Here is a 21,756-nt window from a genome sequence, read left to right as displayed (position 1 = left end):
CTATGAGTACCCACCTGCCATGGCCACCTCCATATAGGAGATCCAAGTATCTGACTAGACGGTGTTAAGTAGTAGACACTATTTAATAAAAACAAAACAAAAAATGGCAACGGATTTACTGACCTAAAACAAGAACAGCACAGCAAGTGTGTTTTGAGAGAACAGCACCCCTGGCAGAAATTATGGTAGATAAACCATGGCCAGCCATAGGAGGCCATGGCAAACTTCATGAAATGTTCTGCACTGCCAACCTTCATCCATTCAGGTCGTGGGGACTGCTGGTAGGGGAGTCTCCCCTCATCCTGCAGAGTGCCTGCAAAATAAAAGTTATCTTCATTCATATAAAAAAATAGCTATTATCTTAAGGTCACTAATGTGAGACAACTTTTGAACATTATACATATAACAGATCCATGAAAGATGTTAGGAGTGAGAATGTATACAAGGTTAGTCCTGGCAAACAGAAGTGAGTCAGTGAGTCAGTCTGTGAGAGATAAGCCAACCTCATAGTTCTCCAACCTTTGTATTAAGCAGTCTGTTATATAGGTAGATAGATAAAATGTAGTGTTGGATCTATTACAATTTTTTCAAGGTATGGCTGACCCTGCAAAGTACATTAACCTTTACATCTTAGGGTTCCTCTGTACAAGATGCAATATACTGTGATTTACCAATACTAGCTGTGGAAGACCTGCTGATAGGGAGGTGACGATCTATTTTCCTGAAAGACTCCTCTCGCTGCTCTTCATACTTCCTCTTGAGACGAAGTAGCACCAATGCAGCTGCCAAGTCTGATGCCACCAAGTCAAGGTCCTCAAACAGTGAAGCAAACACATCTGTACCAGATATGTGGAGCATGATAAAATCTTAAATATATATGTACCAGATATGTGGAACATGATAAAATCTTAATTATACACATACCAGAGATGTGAGGCATGATAAAACATTAAATATATTTGTTTGATTCTAAATCTACCAATGACTACCTACAATAAACTTCATACAACTAGCAACAATACAAATCATGGCACATAAAATATATGCATCAGTTGCATGTTTGAAATTTACCAAAACTTCATTTATGCCAATTTCTGTGCTTATGATGCTCATCAGATTCTGCACAATTAGAAGGACATAAACATATTACTAAATTTCCTATCTATCAATCTATCTTTCTTTTTATATAAGAGGGATACTGGCCAAGGGCAGCAAATTATATATAAAAAAAGGCCCTCTCTATTATGTTTTTATTTTTTTCAGTTTTACATTCAGCTTCCCTTGTCTATCAAGGCTAGGACAGCATTTTCTAATGAAGGACTTTAGATGTGATATTTGGAAACTGTTACCCTGAGTGGATGCCCTTCCTACCCTCGGACTGCAGTCAGGATTTGAACCCCTCAGCCCCCAAAGTGCACAGTCCCATTGTACCAAAATGGCCCTTCCCTATCTATAACTGATACTTATTCCTAAGGATTCTGCAAGATTGAAACCAAATACCTTAAAAGACAAATGGGGAACATTAGAATGATTACGACCACACCAAGTCCAGATAATGATTTATGACAAAAACATTAGCAACAACTTATATTCAGTATCACAGCCCCAAAGCAAGCAATTTTTATACCACTTGCCATCTCGCACCATGACTACTCACCCAATTATGAGCAGGATGCTGAGGATCTATCAACCTTCAATGTGCATGTATTATTTTCTATCCATCACTCAACAAACTGTGTTCCCTTTACTTTTATTGACTAATTAATAGCCTTTGCTGTTTCCAAACTCTTAGAACATCTCTTTGAATTCCTCATACTTTCATCTTGAAATCTTAAACCCAAGCTCCACCACTTACAAAGCATCTCATATTATATTGTAAGGACAAGATGGTAATTCATTAAGAGTATGTTGCAGTTGTTTACACTAACATGAGCACAAAAGCTGGTATGAAAACAATGGATAATTCTGAAGATACCATTAAAAGATTGTATTCTTTATCATATATGCTGGTGTACAGATGCCACAGATGATTGTTATGTGGGAGTTTACAAACAACAGTTCCAAAACAAAAGTTCTAAAGCATCATATTCATGTAAAATAAATTCCAAATGCAGAATGCACACACATTAATAAGATGCTGCTCTGTAGATTGACTGACCTGCTACATTCTTGAAGGCCTCAGAGATACTATCATCATGTGATCGCACACAGCACAGCAAGCGACATCTTTTCTCCCACAGCTGAATATAATGACTCCTAGATTGGAGAAAATGCATCATCATTATCAGTAAACCCATCTCTTACACTTGAGATTAAAGTATTAGTGCTCCAACAATGGAAAACCTTAGTAACAAGGCAAAAATGTCAATTGCTGTATAAAATAAGGCACAAAATTAATAACCTGGAGCTGAAATTCATTATGTATGTTATCCCTGAATCAACACTTGTGTTGCTGATCACCATGTAAACCTATCATACACTTTACTTATAATTAAAAGACTGTCACAACATATAAACTCTCTCTCTCTCTCTCTCTCTCTCTCTCTCTCTCTCTCTCTCTCTCTCTCTCTCTCTCTCTCTCTCTCTCTCTCTCTCTCTCTCTCTCTCTCTGTACACACACACATGCATATATGTAAAGTACATGCACAAAATTACTTATACAAGTACATACCATGTACACAGTTATACTGCATGATATCAAAGAATCTTAAAAACACAAAAGTAACCAACAATATAAAAAATAATTCTACAGTTATTAATGGAAAAAATAACATACAACACTAATGAATATGAAAACAGAGCACTTGCAGGGAAAAAAATTCTATATGTAAAAAAATACAGAAGCCAAGTAGCCTACCCAAGAGTTCCACCCTCGACTAGCCCTTGCCTGGATGGCCGTTTCATGGGGTCAAAGAGCAGCAGGATGCCCAGCAGGATGAGGGCGATGGCTACCCATGTGTACGTGACCAAAGCTGAAACACAAGTGTCAAATGCAAAACAAACCTTAAAGATGAAAAAGAAAAATATCTGGCATATTAACTACAAAGACACTACAGTGACCAGTGACACAGAAAAGTTGCTCATATGTATATAGTAATTTTAGACAAGTGTTACCTTTCATAAGCATTGGCAAAGCAGTGTCTGGTTCACACTTAATCTCCCCCATCAGGATCCATACTGATCCTATTATGTTCCACATCACCTCAGGGATTCCAAACACAACTCTGTTCAGGATGAGACATTGATGCTACACAAAAAAGACCATTTCAAAAAAGTTCTTTATCAATACAATATTTCATGACATCTGTGAGAATTTCTTTCCTCACAAGCATTCATTAAATCAGGATTGCAGTGCCCCAAGAAGGTTCTATATAGCACCTGGTTACAATGAGGGCAGGGACATGTTTCCTGGGGAGGGCATTGACAATGGTGCCTCGAGAGCTGTGCACCACCAGCATCATTGTGATGACCAGTGTTACACCCAAAAGCACCAGGCTGACCAGGAGAAAGAGGCGCAGCAGGTGACTTCCGTCAGAGCACCTGGATGTGTCTGACTCGTGCTGTACCATGATAGCTGTGGTCAGCCCCAGCCTGTCAGGTACATATTGAATACATATTGAATACAAACATCTGAAGTTACACTTAAATTCATCTATGAATTACAAAATGAGAATTAGTAAGGATATTTTTTTCAGAATCACTATACAAACTGTACAAGTTTTACACATTAACAACTATGTATATTTCTATAAAAAGTTATCATATATATGGATGTATGTACTTCTTGCACAATGACAGACATCAGCAATACAGTTGATGATTTCATCAGTGAAAAACACTTAAGAAAACTGTGCTAATCACAAACCAATTAATAAAAACTTATGGTAACAGTAACTAAAAGGTCTTATAATTCTTATTATTATCAGAATTATCACAATTAATAACATAAAACTATGACAAAGATATTAAAATAGTGATAATTAAAAAAGGTAGAGCTACCTACTTACTTCCTAAGCAAAGCTTAGCCAAAATAAAACAGCTTCATATCACACCACAAGTCGGTCCACGTTGCCATGAAGCTAGCAGTGTATCAAAATCATGCAACAATAACAGTAATAGATTAAACCAAATGGAGAAAAATAAATCAGCACAGTGAGCCTTACCAAACAGCCCGCAGGATGACCTCTATGATGCCAGGAATGACCAGGTCATCACTGCCAATCCTCCAGCGCCGGTTGAACACCACCAGGGCCGGCATCTTCTTCCCTCACCCACTACCTGTTCACATGGCATCAGAATCCATGAAAACAGCAGATACTAAAAATTATCAACATTCTATTCTGATGTAAAAAGTACCAATAAAGACATTGAGCAAATCATGGGTATTCATACAACAATTTGTGTAACAATGAAAGCAACTGTTACAAAGATTTTGAAAAGGCTTAATGTTTTGTATACAAATATAACAACTGTAAATGTACTTTTTGAAAGACAATAAAACTGTTAATCTCATGTGTCTATAGATGTTTAGTCCCAGCACCTTGGCAAGATCCAAATATTATAGCTGTTATAATAGTAAACCTGTGTACCTCTTATGAATCCCAACTTAATCTTATCAACATGTACTAGTTAATTTTCTTATTAGTAATTTCTTTCACATGTTAAGCACAGTTTAAAATGTTAATCAGATTTTTATTTATTTATTTATTTATTTATTTATTTATTTATTATTATTATTATTATTATTATTATTATTATTTTATTTTATTTTATTTATTTTTTCATTTATTTATTTTTTTTTAGTTCCCAAGTAGACATCAAGAAAGCCAGATGAGAAGGATTAGTCTTTATTATTATTACAGTGTCACATATTTATTGCACCAAATTCACCCATATTCTTTGTACATATATCAAGTACTGTAAATTTAATTTTTCATCCTTAATGCTGATTTCTGTAAATTATTTTTTCATAATGTTATTTCAACAATGCTGCACATTTACACATGTATTATGTTACTTGCCTTTGAAGTGAATGTGGTCTTTTTACATATATCTTCTCACACATTGCTCACCTCAGTTAGGTTAGGTAAAAAATTATGGAAATAAAATCAGTATAGTACAGTGTCATGACAATCAAATATAATGTTATTTGCCTTTGAATTTAATGTGGTCTTGTTATATATATTTTTTCATATTGCTTACCTAAGTGTTTGATAAAAAATTAAGGAAATAAGGTTAACATAGCAGCAGGGCAGTTAAAGAAAACCAAATATCACTTGAGCCCTGGTCATCATCCTTAGATATGGTAACACATCACTGCATCTTGTCAGAGTTCAGTTCTCAGCAATGCACGTCTGATGACTAATTCATCCGAACTTCAGATCATTTTGTCAATATCCGTGATGCACCAAAGATGGATATGACACCAGTATTGACTGCCTCTTCTCTTTGAAACTTTAACATACAAATTAGTTATTTTTGAAAGCAGAGAATCCATACTTATCTCTAACAGTAATCTTTTTAGGGGGAGCCATTCACAGACTAGTATAATAATAATAGTCACCCATATCTCTGGCAGACAAAAGTACATTGCTTCTGGTAAATAACTGCAGACTCCACTGTTATGCACACCATTACTGCCACAATTGTAATTAGTATTTAGAGAATGAGTACATAAATTTTAGGCAGTAGTTAGGTTAGGTCAAATACTATAAATGAAAAATATGACAATGATGACATATAAAACAATTAAGCACACAGTGTTATTATAAAAAATATAGTTTTGTCTAAGACAGTATGACTGGCAAAATCATGAAAGTTTACCCAGTGATTCCAATTGATTATATCCAATGCAAGTATGAAGTTTGAATAATACTGAAGTAACATGAACATTTCCATCTGAGGGCTAGGTTAGTTTAGGTTAGGTTTTAATGAATTCAGTATATTAATTTAACTGCTGATCTATTCACTGACTAGATCACGATTTAAAGTGTCTCAAAATTAGTAGGCTAAGGTTATTCCCATAATCCCTACAAGTTTTAGTCAAGAAACTACGAGAGAAAACAGAGGTGCACATTAACACTACATGTTCTGTTACCTTTACTACCTTCTGCACTAACTGGAGGCATGACCACATCCCAAGGTCACCACATCCTTTACTTTCATTCTTATCATGGTGGCATGCGTCTTATCAAGGGAAGCGGCTCTTTAGTTAGAACTGTCCTTTCATATCATAGCCTTTACCGATTATCAACACAACACTCACCACCACCATGACAACAAACTAATACTTCAAAACAACACTGCAACACACACCAGTACTTTAGATATGTAAATAAGGGAGGAAAAAAAGGAATGAAAACTAAGCCACGCCTACCTTAGTATTAACACATCTCTCTTGCCCTCCCGCTTTACATAGCACTGTAGGTAAGGTGTTTAGAGGTGCATGGTGATGAGGGATAGGTAAGCCGACACACGTTCAGACAGACAGACAGACAAGTGAGGGCGACGGTCTGCTATTGTTGTTGTGTCCCTGATCAGGCTTCAGACCGTCATGCGGATTACTAATGGACTGTCAGATTTCTACCCCTACCTGCTATACTAGTCCCATATCCTATTAATTATTACCAGGGAAAAAATAATCACGAGAAAATATTTTAAGGAAATCGTCTTATGTGTGTGTGTGTGTGCGTGTGCGTGAGTGTGCAATGGTTTTTCTCCATGCATGACCGGAACTGAAATAATTGTTTGTATTACCGAAAATAATACGCAAGTAATTAATATCATGAGTCGAATTACATCTCATTAGTTTAGATTTGTGCTGTGATAAAAATGTACCTTTATATTTTTCACATCATTAGTTAATTTCTGGGTCACTTCAACGGGTCATCAGTTACTTGTCTTCCTCCGGACTCCAGCTGATTCGTGTTTACTTCTGCAGCAGGCGGCACGTGGAGGTGATCCCGCAGCAGCCACCCACAGTCACAGACGCCACTGCATAACCACGGTCTCACCACACACAGTTATAGGTAATTATAGTCGTGTAAAGGAAGTGCTAACTTTTAAAGAGATATGCAGATAGTGAATGAAAGGTGTACTTTTTAATACAACAATGATACTTTCAGCAGCTGCCATAGTAAGAGGGAAGAGTAAAGTGGATAGAAAGTGTCCGACATGATGACAACCAGATAAACTGTAGAGTTGCAGAATTCATATTGAGAATACCTTTGGATGGCATGAAGATAGCTAGTGTGAGTGAAGGCAGACTTCAGCAGTACTGTAAAATTATACAGTTACAAGTGAGATGAAACTTTATATTAGTTAAAAAAAAAAAAAATGGTGGAACAATATGTCAGGGAGTGAACAAATGAGCGGTGTACTTTAATATGAGAGAGAGAGAGAGAGAGAGAGAGAGAGAGAGAGAGAGAGAGAGAGAGAGAGAGAGGACACAGTGAGAAGATTTCTTGTATAGTCAACCAAGTGATTATGCATTTAGTTTGCTAGATTTAATGATGCTAATGAAAATTATTATATGTAAATATTATTATTAGGTATTATTGTTATTATTATTGTTATTATTATTATTATTATTATTATTATTATTATTATTATTATCACCATCATCATAGTTAACAAAGTGACGTACAGGTTAAATTTGTATGATTCATCATTGTTATCATCTTTGTTCAAGATAGTGTGGCAGCATGTCTACAAGTGGGGCAGGACTGGTGCAGTATGTGGTGGTGCGGAAAGACTTATTTACCTGTCTGGCTTGGCCTGTGGGAGCTGTCATTGCCCAGGCCTGTCATGCTGCCACAGCTGTCACCCATCTTTTCCATGATGATGACAACATGAAAACTTATCTAGCAGATCTGGACAACATGCACAAGGTGTGTGGTGTTTGAACTTCCTACCATTCAGAACATACTGTAGGGTTACAATTATCACAAGTTAATGAACTCTCCCAATTATATATGTGGAGTAAACAAAGTGACCATTTGTCTTATAAAACAAAATGAGAGCTTTGTTGATCAGTATAGATATTTATTTCAAAGAACTATTTCTTTACCAGTGAGTCATATTCATAATTAGATGTTCCCTCCATACCTGACATGGTATGCAATAAGTGCCATCTTGCAGGTGGTGTTAGGAATAGATGGTGAAACCAAAATAAGACAGCTGTCAGAGAAGCTGAGTGAGGCAGCAGTGGATCACAAGCTGTGGATAGAGCAGCCTGAGGACATCCCAACCTGCCTGGTGACCAAGCCCTATGCCAAGCAGGAAGTGAGCAAGTACTTCAAGAAGCTCAAACTCCTGAAGGTAGATGAATCACAGTCACCAAAAACTGAAGAGAATACCTCTCAGTGAGTGTGACTGTAGAGTAGATGCTTGTGTGGCCTTGGGAAAGTGAGATGTTGATGTGATCTATGGAGGTGACCTGAAAAGAGAGAGTATCCTCTCTGTGACTCAAAGAAGAAAGAAAAGCTACCAATGTGATCTCCAGGAGTAACTGCCTCTGTGACCAAAAGTAGCAACTGGCAGTGTGACCTGAAGGAACAACTGTCAGTGTAATCTGAAGGTACAACTGGCAGTGTGATCTGAAGGAACAACTGGCAGTGTGACCTGGAAGAACAACTGGCAGTGTGACCTGAAGGAACAACTGGCTATATGACCTGAAGGACCAAGTGGTAGTGTGACCTGAAGGTACAACTGGCTGTGTGATCTGAAGGACCAAGTGGTAGTGTGACCTGAAGGAACAAATGGCAGTGTGACCTGAAGGAACAACTGGCTGTGTGATCTGAAGAAATAATTGTCAAGTGCGACCTAAAGGAATACTGGTTGTGTGATCTGAAGGAACAACTGGCAGTATGACCTGAAGTAATTGTCGAGTGTGACCTGAAAAAATAATTGTCAAGTGTGACCTGTAGGAGCAAGTGGCAGTGTGACCTGAAGGAGCAAATGGCAATGTGACCTGAAGGAACAACTGTCAGTGTGACCTGAAGGAACAACTGTCAGTGTGACCTGAAGGAACAACTGTCAGTGTGACCTGATGGAGCAACTGGCAGTGTGACCTGAAGGAACAACTAGCAATGTGACCTAAAGGAACAACTGTCATTGTGACCTGAAGGAGCAACTGGCTGTGTGATCTGAAGGAGCAAATGGCAGTGTGACCTGAAGAAGTAATTCAAGTGTGATCTGAAGGAGTAATTGACAAGTGGTAACAAAGTAAGAAATGGTCTGGTGTGACCTGAGGAATCGAATAGCAAGTAGTGACGTGAACGAGGACTGTGAGTATGACCTGGAGAAATAAGCTGACAGTGTGACGTTAAAGTGTCGAGGCTCTGAACATCTTTATTTAAATGTGATACTTATGTAATAACACGCGGGCATATATATATATATATATATATATATATATATATATATATATATATATATATATATATATATATATATATATATATATATATATATATATATATATATATATATGTGTGTGTGTGTGTGTGTGTGTGTGTGTGTGTGTGTGTTCCATGCATCTCAACAATAAAGAGTTTACTAGCATGTAAGTGTTGTTTAAACTCACAATGGAAGTAATGCATTGCTGCTGAGCAATACACTCGCTTCAACATACTGCCTGCCTAGTCTGGCATGTGCTGTAAACGTACACGTGTCGCCAAACCTTTCAGTGTTTTCACGAGTATTACATTACATTTCGATCATTGTTATTATTGCTATCAGTTTCCCCCATTGAGTCGTGATACTGATAGGCAAGGGAGAGATGGTGTCATGTTCCATGTGCCAGAAGCCACTCTCAGCTGTATCCTCAAAGTCAGCGCGCCACATACTGCCAACCGTATCGGGTACAGCTTGTGTAACACTGTTCCGCAATATCCTAGATGAATAAACCATTCCATGCCTTAATGCTAATGAGTATCCGACCCTAATATTATGTAAATGATACAAACAAACGTTGACCTCGAACTTAAAAAATACTAGAATTATTTTACTGGTAAATGAACGAGATGTGGTAACTACTAGTGTGTGAGAGGCGGGGCCGCGAGCGCTCACGTTCGGCCAGTGCTGCCGGGGATGGCAGAGAACAACAATGTGCTGGAGGAGGATGCGGCACGTGCCCTCACCAAGCTTCGTCTCCTGTGCACGAAAATGGTTCAGGACGCGAGAGACGCGGGCGTCACCACGGAAGAGATTAAAGCCGCATATATGGTGATGAAGTACAATGAGTTAGATGATAGTGTCAGTGAAGATAAAAGCAAATGCGGTGAGTCCACTAGAGTGGTGAGTGCCAAGCAGTGGCACTGGCACCAGTGGGCGGGTGTGGGGGCTCTGGTGGCGCTGCTGGTAGCTGTTATACTGTGTTACTACGGTGATTATGTTAAAACCCAGCTGATTACCTCCAAATGCTTGGTCCGAAATAATTATATTGTAATGGAAGCCACTCGGCCACGCACCAAGTGCGGGCGTGTGTGCAGCGGTGTGGGCGGTGTCCTGGAGCTAAGTGCCAATATTTCGCGGGAGGAGTTTGAACGGTGGGCGTACCTCTCAAGGCCGCTGGTGGTGAGGGGAGGTGCCGCCCACTGGCTAGCCCTTGACAAGTTTTCCGTGGGCTTCCTGCGGAGTTTATACGATAGTATTGAGGGATCCTATGAGGCTGTCGCTGAGGATTGCCAGTTCCTGCCCTTCCGCAGTGAGTTTCTTGACCTAAGGACAGCCCTTGCCATGCATCCTGCCCGCGCCGCCGGCCGCCCTGGCACCAAACACTGGTATTTTGGCTGGTAAGTGACTTCTCGTGCATGATAACTGTATTCGCATAGAATGCGTGTTGAAAATAGGGTATTATTATGTGTATACTGATGTTGCATGACAACATGATAACAAGCACGTAGGCATACATGTTCTGAGCTACAAGTGAAGTGTGTGTGTGTGTGTGTGTGTGCAATGGTGACTGTTTATTAAACGTCCATCCATTTTCTGATTACCTATTTACCTAACCTCTCTCTTCCTTATCTGTCCTGATCATTCCTCAAGAACGTGACTACGACAGGAAATTATCTCCACACGCTGACATTTCATCATCCTTGCACACTTCAGGCCTCGCACTTACCCACTCTCCTTCTCCTTCCTCGTCGGGGGACCTGCCCTTGCACTAAGGGTTCATTGAAGACCTTGCTTGCACCTACAGCGTCCTCCTTCTCTTCTCATTCTCACCAATTATCTCCAGGTGAACAAACTATCTCAAGGTACGGTGCTTCATTTCACTTTCTCCTTCTTCATTATTAATTAATTTTCTCAATTGTGATTCTTGCCAAATCTGTTATGCACACTTTCTTCTTAGTATTCAGTATGTACTATATTCAGACCGCATGCTCATTTTAGCTAGCTCATTACCATAACTCGGAAGTGGCTTGAGAGAGAGAGAGAGAGAGAGAGAGAGAGAGAGAGAGAGAGAGAGAGAGAGAGAGAGAGAGATTCAGGGTGGCAGGAAAACATTCAAGGGATGGGCCTTTGGCAGAGGATGTGGCGCCTGGCGTTGTGGCCCCGTGCAGGGGAGGCGGAACATTGTGTGACAGTGGCGAGGGTGGCCGGCGAGGGTCACTTCCTCTCCGGTTGTTGTGATCCTCTTCCGGGGTGAGGCGAAGGGTGGACCGCCCAGCCCGGAGCGAGGGGAGGGGCGTGGTGGGCCCGGCAGGTGGTAGTTGAGACGCGAATCAATGTGACTGTACCTACGTGCCCTCCCTTCCCCTTCCTTCCTTCCTTCCTTCCTTCCTTCCCTCGCTCCCTCCCTCCCTCCCTCCCTCCCTCCCTTCCTTCCCTTTCTTTCGCTCTCACAATCCTGCTTGCCCTCCCTCACCTTCCTCCCCACCTATTTCCTCAATTATCGTTATTAATTATACATTTGCATGTTGCTTAATTGTCCTTTGATGTGTGTGTGTGTGTGTGTGTGTGTGTGTGTGTGTGTGTGTGTGTGTGTGTGTGTGTGTGTGTGTGTGCGCGCGCGCGCGTGCGTGTGTGCGTGCGTGCGTGCGCGCGCGCGCGCGTAAAGAGACAACGCACAACTTTAAAACCGCAAGCTTTATTTCAGCGTCTGTTTCAAGGTTACTCCAGTTTGTGTGCCATGTATTCAGAGTTCAAACAGGGAAGATATGCTAGGAAAATATATAAAAGACATGAGCAGTGTCTGATATTCTTCAGGGAGTGTGTTGGTCCCTTTCAAGAATAGAGAGAGAGAGAGAGAGAGAGAGAGAGAGAGAGAGAGAGAGAGAGAGAGAGAGAGAGAGACCCATACATGATAGCTTTCCTCTTCAGGAGTAACTGTTCCCCGGGAGTGAGCAGCGTCTTGAGGCAGCTAGCTCCCCGCCCTTCCTTCCTCCCGGCCCTCTCGGAGTCCTCAGCGCTGGACTGGATATTCATGGGGTGTCCGGGACCGGGGGCTGCCTGGCACGTAAGTATTATTTGTGTATAACTGGACTGGACCGTCACCTCATGTCTTTGTGCCGGTAATAACTGTAATGTCACCTATTACGAAAGCAGAAGCTGAAATGAATGCTAATGTATCACGCGAAACTTGGTAATTAGCCTGATACTTTTGAAAACAGTCACGCACTCTCTCTCTCTCTCTCTCTCTCTCTCTCTCTCTCTCTCTCTCTCTCTCTCTCTCTCTCTCTCTCTCTCTCTCTCTCTCTCTCTGGTCTTCTTATGATCTCACTCCTCCCTTTATCCCTGTCTATCTCCAGCTAGACTATGTGCAGCGGCCGTCCTGGCAGGCGCAGATAAGAGGCACTAAGACGTGGTACTTGAGGCCCGTGCCCGAGTGCCATTCCCAGTGCCAGCCCTTCAACGTCACCGTATATAGAGGCGATATTAGTAAGTAGCTGTGAAATCCCATAAATATAAATGTTCTTTGAGCTCTTAGAGGAATCCCTAACACTCCTGTCAAGCGAAAACTGTACTTCATATACAGACAGGTGTACATTTAGCCACAACTGTACACCTGTATAGCTATTCTGTAACATTACGGACTCCTCTCTCTCTCTCTCTCTCTCTCTCTCTCTCTCTCTCTCTCTCTCTCTCTCTCTCTCTCTCTCTCTCTCTCTCTCTCTCTCTCTCTCTCTCTAACTGTACCATAACATCATAATTTCTCTCTCAACATTTGTTAGCTACGGGCTGGTGGATCAATGGCCCGTCTCATGCTCCCTTTAGCCACCACGAGTTGCTTCCTTGTCTGGAGGTTTATTCACCTTTAGGTTCAACACGCCATTAACTTAAGCCGCGGCAAACAGGCCTTTGCTCAGTGCTGGTGCTTTAAGTCAACACTGTATTGTCTGAGAAAGCTCTTGCGTGAGGTTCTTTAAGGGAACCGTAACGTGCCTGTGTGTGTATAAGTGGTATGTATGTAGTGTTTGTAGTAGTAGTAGTGGTAGTAGTTATTGTAGCAGTAGTAGTAGTAATAGCAGCAGTAGTAGTAGTAGTAGTAGTAGTAGTAGTAGTAGTAGTAGTAGTAGTAGTAGTAGTAGTAGCAGTATTAATAGTAGTAGTAGTAGTAGTAGTAGTAGTAGTAGTAGTAGTAGTAGTTGTTGCAGTTTTGTAGTAGTTGTACCAGCAGCAGCATCAGCAGTAGTAGTAGTAATAATAGTTGTAATACTTCTCGTTGTTCTTGTAGTTCATGTTTGGTAGTAGTAGTAGTAGTAGTAGTAGTAGTACGTAGTATCAGTAGCAGTAGTAAAACATAACAAAGCACACATTCTCTCTCTCTCTCTCTCTCTCTCTCTCTCTCTCTCTCTCTCTCTCTCTCTCTCTCTCTCTCTCTCTCTCTCTCTCTCTCTCTCTCTCTCTCTCTCTCTCTCTCTCAGTGTTTACCTTTGCGAGGGTGATGCAGAGATAAAGTTGCAGACTGAGATAAGTAGGTCTGACTCAGTTGTTTGCTTGGTTTGCAGTATTCTTGGACACCAATCAGTGGTACCACACGACCCACATCCACGAGGGCGGCCTATCCATCACCCTAGGCTCCGAGTACGACTGAGGAGTAAGCAGGCAGTCGAGGCGATCCCTGCCTTGGTAAACGGGTCCTTGAAATGTTTGTTGCCCGTGATGATAGGGGATGAATAGCTTCGTTTAGAGAGAGAGAGAGAGAGAGAGAGAGAGAGAGAGAGAGAGAGAGAGAGAGAGAGAGAGAGAGAGAGAGAGAGAGAGAGAAATTAGGTCTATTGTTCTTATATATGTAAAGTTTTTGGTTTATAACACACCCGCCCCGCACCAGCAAAGCCTGCAAAGTACGTCCATGTCTTAATATTATATCCTCTTTGGACACTTCATAGAAACTTTAAGAAATTGATTTGAAGGTGGGATAACTCGGCCGTGAAAAGGTAATCAACGGGAATAGAACTGTGGCAGGCAAAACACTCACGGGAAACACATTTATCGTGAGTGGCCTGCCAAAGACTCGATCTCTGTTGAATACCTCATCTTCTTGCACTCACTTAAGGAGGTGGTTGTAGGAGCTCTGTTCAGTCAGTGACGGTTATTAGACCACTGTGAGCATTTTACAGAATCATTGTTGCTTGTTTGTTGCCAAAACTGCGCATCATGTGGAGAATCAACGGTTCTTGTCATGGTGCAGATATTTGCATGTTCACCTACATGATAATTCTTGCCATGAGTTATAAGCGTGATTGGTAAATAATTTGCTTGGTGACAGAAAGAAACCAGGAAAAGAAGCTCGCCGACCCACTGCCTGAGTATTGCATGCAGACATAGAATAATTCATTGAGGAGTTAGCAGAAAAGGAAATATTACGTGAATAACCTTGAGAGGCAGCGAGGGTGGTGTCATGCATTATACTCCAGACCTTCTATGTGAAGGCAAGGCCCGAGGACACTGTGAATCCAGGTAGCCGTAGAAGACTGGACTCGCTGCCTAAGTTCTTATCTTTCCCATTATTAGTTGATGCGAGTAAAGATTGTATTTACCTGGGGAAGTCTTGTGCCAAAGTTAAGATGTCAGTCTGTTCTTCAGCCCACGGCTTTAGCCCAGAAAAAGAACCGCTGCAAAGGCTTATCCCATCATCATTACTGGACTGGACTGGACAATAGAGAAAAGAAGGGGTCCATAAATCTCGGTTCCGTCAGTGTGGCAGGACCTGTGTTCATGTCTGAGGCTGAGTGACTGCATCTTTCATGGCGGTGCAGATCGATCCTCCCTCGCACTTACAAATATGTCTCTTGTTACCAAACGCTGTCATCTTCCCTCCACAATACAGCGTCTGAACCCGCCCCTGTATAGCAGAGATATACACGAGTGGATCCCTTCCGTACCTTTACACATTTCATTCCCTATGTATGCATTTTTACATATTACTTATATTTTATGATCGGATCGTCTTGTTTTTTTTTTTTTTTTTTTTATAATACATAGGTTAGGACAGCGGTGAAGAGAACACTGGATGAGAAATTAGAACTTCATAACACTACCCTGAAGAATTTCATGGGGTGAAGCTAGTCAGGAATAAAGTACTCATTTATCATCCCATGTTCCCTTTACCACAATCCAAACAAAATAACACAAAGGAAGAACAAGCATATTATTTTTTGGCCCTTACGAAGCTGCTTGTTCTTGTAACAGTATCGACACAAAATAGATCATTCTCTAAAGTGCGAGTATTTTCATCTGGTGACCGTAGTATTTTTGTACTGTCATAAAAAAAAGTATGGTAATTTTCGTGTCTTGTCGTAACGGATGGACTCGTACTCAAGCATTCAAACGTTTCGGCGTCTTATCTCAACTATTTTTAACAGGCTCTAGTTAAATTTTAAAGTTCCCAAAGGTTTCTTCTCTCTCTCTCTCTCTCTCTCTCTCTCTCTCTCTCTCTCTCTCTCTCTCTCTCTCTCTCTCTCTCTCTCTCTCTCTGTCTCTTTTTTTTTTTTTTCTTTTTTTTTTTCTCCGCCGTCATCCTTTTTTCAAGATCCTAGTGATAATTAAGAGGTGTTTTGTCTCATCAATGGGAACAACACCCATGGGAATCCAACTATACTATGAGTACTATGAGAACCTAGAATGTTTCAGTATTGGGAGTAGAATGCATAAGTTCAGTCTTATTCGTATTTCTTTCTCTTCATCACTGCTGCGTGTCGTAATGTTTTTATTCCTGTATATTTTTAACACTGCTATGGGCGCGTCCTTACCCTCCATAGCAGTGTGAAAAGTGCATGCAGACACAGGAGACAAAAGAGAGAATTGGAGATTAACTCTCTCTCTCTCTCTCTCTCTCTCTCTCTCTCTCTCTCTCTCTCTCTCTCTCTCTCTCTCTCTCTCTCTCTCTCTCTCTCTCTCTAAATCTCACATAAATATTCAAGTAAGAGAGTTTATCATAAAAATAAGTGTCAAAAAGAAAACAAAAATACTGTTGATTAAAGGAAAAATTGTGTTAACGTCTTTCGTCTTAAGATATCCGTGAGTACAGCGTGCCAGGTTCTCTGTCTACCAGTCTGTCCTCGTTGCTGCGCGCCGTGATGTTCTTACCACCTGTCTGTCGCCTTACGGAACTGACGTGACTGCGCATGCAACGATCTTACATCCTGGTTAACTGACGGACTGACTGACTGCTCGCAACCGTGTGCTAGGGTAGAAGAGGAGGCGTGGCGTGCACACTCAAGGATTCCCTGTTCTGCAACGCCACCACTAAAAGTTTCCGTGTGTGTGTGTGTGTGTGTGTGTGTGTGTGTGTGTGTGTGTGTGTTCCTACTTTATTGTTTATTCGGGCTTATTGTTTTATTTTAGGATTACCTCAATTTCACTTTGTTCCGTCATTCAATACTGTTTTTTTTTTCTTCGTTTTACTTCAAATCATATTTTTTACTACTGTACTTGCAAATGTTTTCTGTGAAAAAAGGACTCCTTCCTGTCATGCATTCCACCAACATATATTGCTCTGTTCTTATCTGGGAAAGTTTAATTATCTCAACTTGTTTTGTAGACTTTTCTTAGGTAATTTCTTGCTGTATGCTCATGATGGTGACGGTCAAGGTACGGTTATAGATAATATTAATCATTTCCTAATCTTCGGTACATTTATGCAGCATGTCTCATCAGTCCATCCTCTAATGTTGGGAATTTTAGTTTATTAAATGTGTGTGTGTGTGTGTGTGAGAGAGAGAGAGAGAGAGAGAGAGAGAGAGAGAGAGAGAGAGAGAGAGAGAGTCGTGCGTCAAAGTTACCTCTTACACATGACCTGCCACCATGTTGATTCAATGGTTCCTGCCTAGGCGGTCACCCCATGGGTCTCCTGAGGTGCAATTATAGTATTGTTACTCTATATATCCGTGTACTTATGATTGTATGTATTCGTAAAGACATATAGTTATTTACATAGAATATAATCCAACGTAAAATGCATCTATAACACAATATTTATTTATCAGAGTAGATATTAAAAGATATGTATTTGTGTGTATGTACGTACATGTATGTATTCTTGGTATATATGTATACGTGAATATTTCTATGTATAGAGCGTAGTAAGTGTCCCTGTTATGTGGCGTAACACGTTAATTAAATGTGTTATTAGGCACGATAAACATCGAGAGAGAGAGAGAGAGAGAGAGAGAGAGAGAGAGAGAGAGAGCGGTGGGGGGGGGAGTGGATCGATACATGAAACAGTTTGCTCTTGTGATAACCGGCTGTACTGAACACTAAACACAATCACCACTCATTATTTCAGGCTGTTGTGATTCCGGATAGGACACGATGCTACATGAAACACAAAAATGAATAATGGTAATTATTATTGGATGCAGTACAAGTTGAATAATCAGTATGTTTGACAATGAGCTTTAAAATAATGTCCGTTCTTCCAGAGTGTGCGAGGCGAGTCCAGTGCCTTGTATATACTACATATTTTTTACTACGTGGAATAATATATTTGATAGCTGAAATAGTGGTATTTATCTGTCCTGAGAGAGAGAGAGAGAGAGAGAGAGAGAGAGAGAGAGAGAGAGAGATTGTCAAGCTATCGTCCAATCAGCGTGTGTTAAACTGAAGGTGAGTTAATGAGTAAATCTTATGGGTCATTTAGACAAGCATATGTGGATGTTCACAGCATGGCTCCAAGAAGGGGAAGTCATGCCTTACTAACTTGTTGGGTTTTTATAGTAAAAGGCATGGGAAAGATGGTAAAGTTTTAATCTAGGTCAGTTACGGTTGCTACTAAGAGGAAATTACAATTAATGGCTCCAAAGCAAAACAGGACACCACAGGAATTAGGTTTAGGACCACTAATATTTTTTTTTATACGCATTAGAGATTTTGATTATCCAATTGGTAGCGACAATAATAAGTTTGCACTAAAATAGCTGCTTTAATTAGCTTGGACCTCAATGCAGACAGACTTAGATAAGATGAACGAATAGAGAGATAGCAAATGCAATCATTGTTAACATATGCAAAGTACTAAGCGCATCTGAAAAGTACTTAGCGTAGGTTAACGAAATATACATAACAGGTACATAATAACAAACTAGGTTCTGGTAAGTTCAAATCTCTATCAACGAAAGCAAGGCACAGAGGCCAGAAATAAAGCTACATTATTTTTCTTTTTACGTAAGAGAGTCACTGGCCAAGAGAAATAAATAAGACGAAAATAAAAAAAAAAGTCCCACTAAGGCGCCAGTCCCAAAAGAGAATAATCGAAAATTGAAGGATAAGTGTCTTGAAACATCCCTCTTGAAAGACTACAAGTCATAGGAAAAAGGAAATACCAGTTTACCAGAGATAGAGTGGACAGAATAGGGATGAGAGAAAGAAGAAAGTTTTGTGCAGCGAGGCCGCGGGAGGAGGAGAGGCATGCAGTTAGCAAGATCAGAAGAGCAGTTAGCATGAAAACAGCGGTAGAAGATAGCAAGAGATGTAACATTACGGCGATGAGAAAGAAGCTGAAGACAGTCAGTTAGAGGAGAGGAGTTAATAAGACAAAAAGCGTAGGAGTGGATAGGGCAAAAGTTTGGTTTTGAAGATCATTGATGAATAATAAGAAGAAAGTGAATGACAGGACAGAACCCTGAGGAACACCTCTGTTAATATATTTAGAGGAAGAACAGTGACCGTCTACCACAGCAGCAATAGAACGATCAGAAAGGAGACTTGAGATGAAGTTACAGAGAGAAAGATATAAGCCATAGGAGGGTAGTTTAGAAATCAAAGCTTTGTGCCAGATTCTATCAAAAGCCTTTGATATGTCTAAGGCAACAGCAAAAGTTTCACCAAAATTATAATTAATTTTTATAGGAACATTAGAAGCCAGAAGTGATTTTATATTTGGCATTGATTAGACCTCATCTAGACTACTGTATAACGAATAGTTCTGGTTCCCATATTACAGGAGAAACATAGGTCTGTAAGAATCCCAGGGAAGAATGACTAGAAAGATATTATGTGATGGAAAATATTCCTTACGTGACAAGAGTAAAACTCTTAAATTTACATTCGTTAGAAGGCTGTAGAATTAAGAGCAGATCTTATGCGTAGAGGCGGGGTAAATTGGTATAAGGGCAAGGTTGATATAAAAAATCCTTAGGGTTAGTAGTCAGGATAGGACTAGGAGCAACGGGTTCAAGCTTGATAAAGTTAGATAAAAAAAGAGATAAGAAATAAATTTTCAAATAAAATGGTCGATGAATTGAAGTCTCAGTAATAAGTTACGTGCAGTTACCACGAAGCTTTAAAAAAGTAGATAAATTTATGGATGTAATGTTAGGATATATGAATAGGTATACGTATCCCATACAGCAACTGACAAGTGTAGGTATGCTGGCTTCTTTATGCTTCTCTTCTGTTTCTTGTTGCTTTTTTTCTTGCTACACAATAAGCAATATAATCTAAGGAAAAAAAAAAACAATACAATAGAGACAATCAACACAAGCTACACGCTGCAAAACTTCCCCCTTCCCCCATTCCCCGACGTCAACACCGAGGTGTCGCGTGCTGTGTAGCGTGTGGTGAAAGGGTGAAATCATGAACAAAGGTTTCCAGAAGCAACAGAGGAGGGAGTCCATATCCTCATAAATAAACCACATACCTCGGCCCCGCAACAGCGATACCACCAGTGACCCTCCCCTCTCCTCCAGTGGGAATTAGCTCCGTTAGCCCATAAGCCATGCAGCCAACACTCACTTCTACCGCGGTATTCTCTCATTTATATTTGAGAGAGAGAGAGAGAGAGAGAGAGAGAGAGAGAGAGAGAGAGAGAGAGAGAGAGAGAGAGTAATATAGTTTCGGTTATGTTGCTATACGAGTCCCGTATTATGACGTGATGGGTTCCTTCGTGATCCACTAGCCCCTGTAATTCTTCTCGACCTTGTCCTCGTCCTCCTCCTCCTCCTCCTCTCCTTCTTCTTCTTCTTCTTCTTCTTCTTCTTCTTCTGTCGTTTTGTGTTCCTTTTTAGATTCTCCTACTGGCCTTGCTCATTTTTACCTTCCGTCTTCCCTCAGTTAATGGTAAAATTTGCTTTTTGCATTCTTAACTATGACACTTTCCCGTTACCATTACTTCACTTGTCCTCCATTACCTTATATATATATATATATATATATATATATATATATATATATATATATATATATATATATATATATATATATATATATATATATATATATATATATATATACTTATCCGAGAGTCGACAATCTGATTAACTCCTCTACATTTCACTGTTCTACCTAATGGAGCTTTTCTTCGAAAGCCACAGAATGCCTGACTTCTGATCTTTCTAAAATTTCTAATTGGGGCAGAGCAAACTTAACATGGTTCAATGCCTCAAAAACTCAATTCCTCCATCTATCAACTCGACACAACTTTCCAGACAACTATCCCCTCTTCTTCAATGACATTCAACTGTCCTCCTCTTCTACACTGAACATCCTCGGTCTGTCCTTTACTTATAATCTGAACTGGAAACTTCACATCTCGTCTCTAGCTAAAACAGCTTCTATGAAGTTAGGTGTTCTGAGACGTCTCCGCCAGTTTTTCTCACCCCCCCAGCTGCTAACTCTGTACAAGGGCCTTATCCGTCCATGTATGGAGTATGCTTCACATGTCTGGGAGGGTTCCACTCATACCACTCTTCTAGACAGGATAGAATCAAAAGCTTTTCGTCTCATTAAATCCTCTTCTCTAACTGATTGTCTACAGCCTCTCTCTCATCGACGCAATGTTGCATCTCTAGCTGTCTTCTACCGCTATTTTTATGCTAACCGTTCTTCTGATCTTGATAACTGCATGCCTCCTCTCCTCCCGCGGCCTCGCTGCACAAGACTTTCTTTCTCTCATCCCTATTCTGTCCACCTCTCTAATGCAAGAGTTAACCAGTATTCTAAATCAATCATCCTTTTCTCTGGTAAACTCTGGAACTCCCTGCCAGCTTCTATATTTCCACCTTCCTATGACTTGAATTCCTTCAAGAGGGATGTTTCAAGACTACCGCTTTGAACCCTTTTCTGGGACTGGCATCTCAGTGGGCTTTTTTTTATTTTTTTTTATTGGATTTTTGTTGCCCTTGGCCAGTGTCCCTCCTACATAAATGAAAAAAAAAAGTATTAGCATCTATTCATTAATATTAACATCCTTCTCTTGATTAATAACGTTCAAGGTATATAAGTTATGTCACTCCGTATATTCATACCCATTCTTATATTGAAATACTGAAATTGATCACCAAACACCTGCCCCGACCTGTTCTCGTTATG

General features: G+C 40.3%; 3 protein-coding genes across 13 annotated transcripts in view; 2 read left to right on the top strand and 1 right to left on the bottom strand.

The window, feature by feature from the left end:
* LOC135099723 (diacylglycerol lipase-beta-like) overlaps nt 1-13,985 on the bottom strand; it is a 41,792-nt gene extending 27,807 nt beyond the window's left edge. For 5 of the 9 annotated variants that reach the window (XM_064002194.1, XM_064002190.1, XM_064002196.1 and 2 more), the window contains exons 1-8: nt 6,377-6,568; nt 4,164-4,278; nt 3,379-3,591; nt 3,115-3,224; nt 2,858-2,972; nt 2,159-2,256; nt 672-836; nt 124-313 (exon numbers count right to left, since the gene is read on the bottom strand). In XM_064002194.1, coding sequence (XP_063858264.1) covers nt 124-313; nt 672-836; nt 2,159-2,256; nt 2,858-2,972; nt 3,115-3,224; nt 3,379-3,591; nt 4,164-4,258 — 986 coding nt within the window. In that variant the 5' untranslated portion in view covers nt 4,259-4,278; nt 6,377-6,568. Of the gene's footprint in view, nt 1-123; nt 314-671; nt 837-2,158; nt 2,257-2,857; nt 2,973-3,114; nt 3,225-3,378; nt 3,592-4,163; nt 4,279-6,097; nt 6,329-6,376; nt 6,569-13,878 lie in introns of those variants that run through there. The other 4 variants (XM_064002191.1, XM_064002197.1, XM_064002192.1 and 1 more) reach the window with 3 other exon arrangements.
* On the top strand, nt 6,873-9,925 carry LOC135099726 (putative peptidyl-tRNA hydrolase PTRHD1). Of its 2 annotated transcripts, none has more exons than XM_064002202.1 (3): nt 6,873-7,028; nt 7,691-7,889; nt 8,140-9,925. In XM_064002202.1, the coding sequence occupies exons 2-3, from the start codon at nt 7,704-7,706 to the stop codon at nt 8,365-8,367; spliced, it is 414 nt and encodes a 137-aa protein (XP_063858272.1). In that variant the 5' UTR covers nt 6,873-7,028; nt 7,691-7,703; the 3' UTR covers nt 8,368-9,925. The 2 variants fall into 2 exon arrangements, with proteins under 2 accessions (XP_063858272.1, XP_063858273.1); XM_064002203.1 differs by having other exon boundaries at nt 6,874-7,028; nt 7,695-7,889.
* On the top strand, nt 9,984-17,948 carry LOC135099725 (uncharacterized). 2 transcript variants are annotated; one of them, XM_064002201.1, is made up of 5 exons: nt 9,984-10,796; nt 12,328-12,463; nt 12,756-12,885; nt 13,956-14,076; nt 17,735-17,948. In XM_064002201.1, the coding sequence occupies exons 1-4, from the start codon at nt 10,093-10,095 to the stop codon at nt 14,039-14,041; spliced, it is 1,056 nt and encodes a 351-aa protein (XP_063858271.1). In that variant the 5' UTR covers nt 9,984-10,092; the 3' UTR covers nt 14,042-14,076; nt 17,735-17,948. The 2 variants fall into 2 exon arrangements, with proteins under 2 accessions (XP_063858271.1, XP_063858270.1); XM_064002200.1 differs by having other exon boundaries at nt 13,956-17,948.
* Nucleotides 17,949-21,756: the final 3,808 nt, after the last annotated feature.

This window comes from Scylla paramamosain, chromosome 4 (genome assembly GCF_035594125.1).
Source record: "Scylla paramamosain isolate STU-SP2022 chromosome 4, ASM3559412v1, whole genome shotgun sequence".
Taxonomy (NCBI): domain Eukaryota; kingdom Metazoa; phylum Arthropoda; class Malacostraca; order Decapoda; family Portunidae; genus Scylla; species Scylla paramamosain.
The sequence above is the reverse complement of the archived record's forward strand: the minus strand, read 5'-3'. Positions and strand labels throughout refer to the sequence as shown.